We start from the raw sequence: 8,570 nt of genomic DNA, 5'->3' as shown, positions 1-8,570 counted from the left end.
CACCATTAATTCGTTCCACAGGGTTAAATGATTAATAAGGATTCCTACTTGGCCATTTTGAGGCTTTTACGATTAATAGTAAACAACCAGATTTATGTTCCGAAAATTTATGGATTTGTCATTATGATAATGCGACGTCATATTTTAGCATGATCATAACTGACTTTTTTGCCAAACACGAAACGAAAGTCAACGTTCCGCTACCGTATTTAACTGACTTGGGTTTCTGCAATATTTTTCAGTTATTTCCGCAGGTCAGAGAAGACATTAAAAGTATTCCGCTGAAGGCACTGTAGGTTATCCCGGCCGAAGCTTATATCAAGTGTATGGAAAGTTGAATTATGCTGGTGATGAAAGAGAAAATTTTGAAGACTATACAAGTAATAAAGAATTGTATTAAAATACGTAAAAATGTATTTTTTGACAAGATTAGAGATTTAGTCATTGCTTAATAATGCTCCCTGGATAGTAGGGATAATGTATGATAATTCTTAACAAATTGAAGATATTTTATATGGTTTCTCGAACTACCATCTTCTTAACTTTTAATTTCGACGTCGATGAAGAGTTTCCAAAAAAAGTCTTCAAGTAGAAAAAAAAAACCATTTCATTTGTTAACATTGATACTTTCGTATATTCTTTATTACATAGTATTTTATTTTTCTATTTTTTTATTTATATGTATGCAAATATGTATTGTATAAGTACAGAACTCGTATAGGGCATGGTACATCGAACTTAATACTTATGCTATTGAATTTGTATGGCGCATGTTAATATATGTTTATATATAAATGAAATATTTTTATATGTTTATATATAAATGAAATATTTTTATTACAATATTTAGTTCGATTGAGCGCGAATACCACTTTTAACGGTTTTGCACTACTTGGCGACATTAAATCAATTAGTGAATAAAATACACGAGCTACGAAAAAAATATTTATAATTTGTATGTAAATAAGTAAGTGATTTTGCTACGCTTAAATTTAATTTTTTTTTTATTTACATTATTTTTTTCGCTTTTCAAAGTAAATATGTGTGTGTATGCATTTAAAATATATATCTCCTTGTAATTTTAATTAAGTACTTATGTGTGTGTAAACGACATGAAAATATTGCGAAGAAGTCTTTTGTGTTCAATTTTAGATATATTATAAATATGTAATTATAGATAGACATTCATATAGTTTTTTTGTTATTGTTAGTTTTTAACTTTTTTATTAAATCTCTGTATAAATTTTTAATTCGAATTTTTCGCAACGCTGAACCGATACAATAGACAACTCATTTTTTACATATTAAATAATTTTTTTTTTTTTATTAAATAAAATCAGTGCATATATTGCATGTTGTAAATATGAATTCATAAATAGTATATGTTTGTTGCTATGCGTCACTATAATCGATTTAGCTACTATTTCGATATTCGATTTTCGCATTGATTTCTCGATTCACTACTAACTTTTCGCTATGCATTTTCTTTATCATATTTTATAGTCCATAGGTTTTTTTTTTTATAATTGCTATTTAATAAATTAAATATAAGTATGTCTGCATTCATAATAAACAGTTATATTTTCTTTAGTTTTTTGCTTCATTCATTGTTATAAATAAATATAAATTTTCAATCTACAAGTACAACATTTATAAAGAGCCTCTCATCGCTAACACTACGTACATACGCGTACTAAATAGTATCAATAAGTTTATGATAATATAATAATGCTTTTAATATGCAACTATTTAACTACTTTTGCTTTTTTAATAGGTTAACTATCAAATTTTTATTTAAAATTTTAGACTTATTAAATAAATAAAAAGTTAAAAAATTTGTTTAAAAAAATAATTTTAGAATAATAAAATAAAATACTAAATTATAATTAATTATTAAATTATAAGTAATTGCTCACGTTTCAACAAGGACGAGTCTCCTTTTTGAACTACTCATAATTTCATGTTAAGTTAGTGACACTTTTACTCAAATTTAGTAGACAAAAGACATTTTAGTAATTTAACGAGTGTTCGTTTTCCACTAGCTTAAAAAAAAGGAAACTAGGTAAAAATTTTAATTTTAGTTGAGAAAATTTTCTTAATTATATCTTCCTGCATTTAGATCAAGCCCTTTCAACTCTGGATAGAGAACCCAATACATTGTTTTTAAAGAGGTAAATGCTGGTGGTTTTCCAGCAAGTACTCAAGATCACTACTGAGAAAACATTGATTTTATTTGAAAATTTTTGGGAAGTATTTACAAATATTAGGTGTAGTAAACAGAAAGTTTGGGAGTTTTTGGGAGGTTCTTATGCATCCACCTTATAGTCCGGAGCTGACACCAAGTGATTACCATCTGTTTCTGTCCATGGCGAACAATTTTACTCGTGAAAAATTCGCTTCAAGATGGGGTTGTGAAAATCGACTGTCTCAATTTTTGCCAATAGGAACGAAGACTTCTATTAGAGAGGCATAATGAAATTACCCTTAAAATGGAAAAAAGTTATCGAACAAAACGGCGCATATTTGACCTAAATCGGATCATTTTAACAATTAATGGATTTATTTTTACTACACCTAATATATCATTATAGAATTTCCTAATATCAAGAAGATACTATGTAACTCAATAGAACTTGATAAAATACTTATCAAATATGTGATAAGCACGTTAAACTACAGATAAGGAAATGAAATTGAAGTTGATCGGACACAAATTTAATTATATCATGCAATAAAAATATTAGCATGATATATTACATATTTTTTAAGGAAACTGTGTCAAGATTTTAAAAAACGAAAAACACAAAATAATAGCAAAAAATAACCCAAAAAAAATCTTAGAAACAAACAGTTTAAAGTATGCATTTACTTACAAAAGATTCTTCGAAAATGCTGCGAGCGAAAAACTCAATCCAACCAAGTGATGAAAATCAACGCATATACATACAAATATTCAGTTATATATAAATAAAACAAAGACCATAATTAGTTTCTTTTAAAAAGAATGAATTTGATTATTTGTTTTAATCATAAGTACTCATAGGCAAATGTCAATTGCTTTTAACAGCATTTTTTCAGCAACTCTGTGCTTACAATAAAATATTTGCAATTATTGCAATATATTATTTAAATTGTTTGCATTTTCTATTTTGTATTAATAACAATTATAATTTCTTTTCTCTTATATTGTTAAGAATATACAATATATAATGAATAATAAACATGAATTATTTAATGTATGTATGTGTGAGCTTGTGTATTTAGGTGAGCGTATGTATATATATGGTTATTACCATACATATTTATATATGTATATAATGCTTACGTATCGGTGACACAAATGTGTGTATGTGAAATATGCAATAAATTGTTTGACAATGCAAACTGAAGAACAACTACCCGTATATAAGACTATATGTATGTATGTATTTGTATTATGTATATTTGTATTTATTATACTCGTATTAATATATAAGTATATATATGTATATGTGTCTATATCGCTTTTTCAAAGCATTTCGAAAAATTTCTTTACAAATATTTACGCCTATTTACACTGCAACAGTTGTGTCAGTGTAACAATGTAAGGTTTTGCAACAACAAAATGGCGTGTAAACTATACAAAATTGTTTGGCAATTAATGCGCATAAATATTATGTTTGTTTGTATGTATGTATGTAGGTCGTTCACGCTTTCATTTGCATTTTTCATTAGTAAATTGTTACAAATCTTTTCAATATATGGCATGCGACAGCGCTATATACAATTAGTTATACATATGCATGTGTATAACGCTTATTTGCATTTATTGTTTGCCGTAAATAAGTGTTTAATGCTTAGATTATTATCATATCGTTAGCACAGTTGTTTAAATATTTAATTGTTGTAAACAAATTTTTTTTTTCTTATCCAAAAAACGCAAGTGAAATGAAAAACTTTCAACTAAAACTATCACAACGTTTGAATGGGCGCATCGCAATATAAATATTTGCCAATAATGCTAATAAAAAAGCATACATTAGTGAAAAAAGTAGTAATATTTAAAAAAAAAATCAAAATTTTATTTTTTTCTGAGAAGAAATGGATAATATGGAAAGAAGTGAAATAATTTATCATAAAATATAAGGATTACAATATTTTTTAAAAGAAAGAAACTGCAAAAATTATTTAAAACTATAAAATATAATTTTTGTAGTAAAAAAATATTATTGTTAAAGATAACGGCTTTAAGATATAATTTTTAAAGTAAAAAAGTTTTGTTAAAGCTTATTAATTGTTTAAGTAAAAAAAAAAAAATTAACAAAAACAATATTTAAAATTTACTATACAAAAAAAAAATGAAGCATATTACTAGGTTTAGTACAAAAATTATCAGTGAATAAATGTAACAATTTATTTATTATTATATTTGAAGCGATATTTTGGTTACCAATGTTTTTTTTTTAATAAATTTAATTGCAGTTAAAAATAAAATTTATAAAGTCAATACTTCAATGAAATATAATATAAAAATATTTTTTGTTTAATTTTAGAACAGCTTTTTTTTTAAATTTCAACTTAAAATATTAAACCATTTATTTGTAAGTAAAAAATTTCTTTCAAAAATTTTAGATCAAAAATTAGATATGAAAAACAAAGATATAATAAATTAATATGGTAAAATATAATGAAAAAATTTAATAACTATTATTCTCTGTAGCAACATGTTGCAAGAGTATATAAAGGCAAATTTCATATATAATATTAGCCACTTTTACCATGCATTAATAAAAATGCGAGAATCAAAGTAAAAAAATTTGTTTGCAAATATTGAAGAAATAGCAAATTATTAGTAAAGCAAGTATAAGATCTTAAGGTATTAAAACTGCATTAAATATTTTAAAAAAATATTAAAGTACTAGAAAAAATGATTAATGTTACAAAATATGTTCTTATAAAAATTAAAAAAAAAGATTGTAAATATACAAGTCAAAAAAATAGACAAAATATTTAAAATTGTTGCACATTTCATAACAGAAATGTTATTTTTACAAATAGCAATATTTGAATAAATTAAAAAATAAATTTTTTTTCGAAAATCATGTTACATTTCAAAGTTATATTGCAAACAGCGCATATATGTTACATATAAAGAAAATTATATAAGAATGGTATTGTTTGATCTCAATTATTTTTAGAAGCAAACAAATTATATTTTTCTTCAACTTGTAATGATTATATAATTGCACCATACAAATTGAAAAAATATGTATATAAAAATTTAGTTATTCAAAAAAGTATTCGCAAATGTTTTTTAAAAAATTATTTAAAACGAACTTTACTACCTGTAATTTTATGTTACTATCGTAAATAAATTTATGGCGTCAAAAAATTAAAAAATGTTTTAAGTAGCTATCATAAAATGAAAGTCGTTATGCCTTCTCACTTAAAAAAAGAAATATTCTTATACATTTTTCATCTTTTATGCTACTCTGTTTCTTAAAAGCTTGAGCATACGCCTTCATAAGCTCAAATTAGTATTTTGTAATTGTCATAGCATGCATAATCTTTAAATTAGTTGCAATTTAATCGAAATTGTACTTTTTTAATAAAATAAATTTCAAGTATTTTTCGTGTTCATTTTGTTCTTTTATTATATATAGGTATGTATAAATATTGGTTGTACATCAAATAGCGTTTTTGTTTTCGCGAAAATTTTGCATATTCTCAATACACAATACTATGCGCTCTTCCTCTCCACTTTAACTTTCTTTCTATATAATAATTTAGCATATTATAGCGCTCTTTTGCTTCTAAGCCTTTTTATTTTGTTTTATTTCATTTGTGTATTTCCTTTTCTTTACTTTTTTTCTTTGTTTAGCTTCAAATTGCGCTTCACCACTTAAAAACTAAAAAGTTGTTTTGTGAATTTTATAAAAATTAACACAGTTGGTCACAAGAGCTTAAACAACTAAATAACTGTTTGATGGCTCTGCGTTACATAAGTAAAACGCAATATTACAATCGCGTTTGGTACACAATATATATATATGTATATAGAGCTTTTTTTATAAATAAGATGAAAAGTAAACATATATAATTTGTTTTATTGCTAAAACTAATATAACAATGGGTTTATATAGAAATATATTTGTTTTTTGTTTTTGTCATGACAATAAATCAATAGAACAATATAAAATACAATAAAAATAGTAATGAAAAATAACAGTAAATAATTGGAAACCATATTTTTTTTTTTCAATCACTAATTTCTAAAGAAACATCGATAAATTTTAATTCGCCGCGTTAACCAACACTGCACTGCTGCTGTTGGCGAGTGTCTTCCGACTCGCATGTAAAATAAGTAGAGCGGTCGTTGGTGTGTTGTAACGCGAAGCTTTCGAGCTGTAAAACAAAGCTTTCGTGCTGTAAAACAAAGTTCTCGTGCTTTCGTGCTTTGGTTACCGCTAATGCCGAAGCTTAACGGCTGTGCTATTAGCTAGACCGCAGCTTTAAACAAGTTACTTCTCCGGGCAAGCGCTGAAGTAAGAACAAAACAAAATTGCCGTCACACACAAATTTGTAAACAAATTGAGCTTTTTCGGTACACGTCGACATTTGTTGTTGTAAAAAGAATTATATACTTTCCGCGTAGCTTTTGCCAAAGCGCTTTTCGCCGCTTGTGCGTCACACTTTAGGCAAATGAGCGCTTCTGCTTCTTGATAAGCTCCTGCAGCAGACGTGTCTTTGCCTTCTTCTCTTTGTACTGCGCATATGTCTCTTCGATAGTTTTGCGATCGTTCTTCAACATTTTGCGACCATTTTGCTCCTCAAAGATAGTCTCATACTCGCGTATGGTACGTTTGAGTATCTTCTTCTCTTCACGTGTCTTCTCCAAGCATTCCCACAATTGTTCCAAATTTAAGGAGCTTATATTCTCGCTCGCGCTATTGGCCGCTGTCTGTGTGATAGCAGCCGCTGTTGTTGTTGTTGTTGTTGCAGCTGCCTCACCGGTTGTAGCACCCGTTGTTGTGGTAGTCGAGTCATCAGATGAAGCATTCGGCGCGGTCGCCGAGTCGCTAGGCGAGTTCGATTCAGTGCTGTTGGCAGATGAGAGTTGGTGGGGTGTAAATTCGAAGACCATTGCTTCGTTTTCAAGTATGGTTGGCAACTCGGGTGCGCCGGCGACAGCGCTGCCCGATTGCATAACACTACGCAATACCATACGTTTGAGTTGACGATAACGATCGTAGATTGGTCGTGCCGCATCGCGTTCGTCCTTGGTGCCAGGGCGGCCGTAGAGCGACTCGAAATAGAGTAGACCATGCTGTACGGCGCTCTTTTCTTGCACCAGCTGATCGGCATTGAGTTCATCAAGCGATTCAGAGCGATTGGAGTCCTCACGCTTATCAGAGAGATTCTGCAAGGAAAAGAGAGCAAGAGTTGGTTATAATAGATAAATAAATTTTACGTGTAAATTTGCTACTCATGCATTGACTGTTAGTAATGTAAGATAAAGTTTTTTAGTTTCATAGACAACAATAATCGGGAAAACGCTAATCATTTCTCAATTAACAAATTGTAATTTTCTGAAATTCTACTCGCCCGAATTATAAAATTAGTGTTTCCGAAGTTCAGTAATATATTTAGTGCGTCCAAAAAGTGTTCCGTAAGTTCATAATTTTTGTGTTCCATAAGTTCAGATTAGTTATATAAATACTTGTCTTCTTTTTTTTTTTGATTTAAGGAAAAGTTAGGATGAAAAGAGCTATTACATAAGTACTGTTAGGAAGTTATTTCAGTGAAGGCAACTATTTTTTCAAAAATGTACCAAATATAGATACAAAAAATTTTCTGGAATTATATAATGGAATTGATATATAAATATATACAAATTGTGTTCCACAAGTTCAATTCATGATTTCAAAGAAAGTTTTAGCAAAGAATACTCATAAAAAATTTAAGTTCTAAATGTTGGAGCATATAATTATACTAAATAGAGTAGGAATTAACTTTGCTCTCACATTTTTTCTTGAACTTCATTCCTCATATAATTTCACATTTTTATTCCATTTCAGTTCTCAAAGCCGAACTAACGTGCTGGCACTTAGCGGTGCATAAATTTCGAAAAATTCGAAATTAGCTATAATTTACTAGTAATAAGATTACAAGTCAACCGAAAAATTAAATCATAACAGAACTTAAAAAATTCAATTCACGCTGATTCGCGAACAATTTTTGTGTTAATGAATTTTTTTCCACTAACTGTAAGAGAGACATTCATTTCTATTTTCATATTCACCTAATTGCCCTTCATAGCTACGTTAGCCGTGTAATGCGTTGAATATGCAATACTAAGCAGATAAATTTACGACAAATTTTTGACAATTTTCACAATTTGTTGACATTTGCATTTAGCATTAATCAGGCGGCGGAGCAAAGCTACAAGCAGACTAAATATGTAAATGAATCTAAATGCATGCAATAGCAAATCACGAGCAAAGTAGAAAAAAATACGAAAAATGTTGAAGAAAAAATCACAAACATTGTCGAACCGCAAAAACGATAAGAAAAACTGTAAAACAAAAACT

General features: G+C 28.0%; 1 protein-coding gene across 3 annotated transcripts in view; it reads right to left on the bottom strand.

Moving 5' to 3' along the window:
• Window positions 1–5,606: 5,606 nt before the first annotated feature.
• Window positions 5,607–8,570, bottom strand: part of LOC138855550 (protein FAM13A) — a 36,734-nt gene continuing 33,770 nt past the window's right edge. For all 3 annotated transcript variants that reach the window (XM_014239373.3, XM_014239372.3, XM_070107947.1), the window contains exon 3: window positions 5,607–7,399. In XM_014239373.3, the coding sequence (XP_014094848.2) occupies window positions 6,674–7,399 (726 nt within the window). In that variant the 3' untranslated portion in view covers window positions 5,607–6,673. The remainder of the gene's footprint in view (window positions 7,400–8,570) is intronic.

Source organism: Bactrocera oleae, chromosome 4 (genome assembly GCF_042242935.1).
Source record: "Bactrocera oleae isolate idBacOlea1 chromosome 4, idBacOlea1, whole genome shotgun sequence".
Lineage (NCBI taxonomy): Eukaryota > Metazoa > Arthropoda > Insecta > Diptera > Tephritidae > Bactrocera > Bactrocera oleae.
Note: the sequence above shows the minus strand (reverse complement) of the source record. Positions and strands in the feature narration are given on the sequence as shown.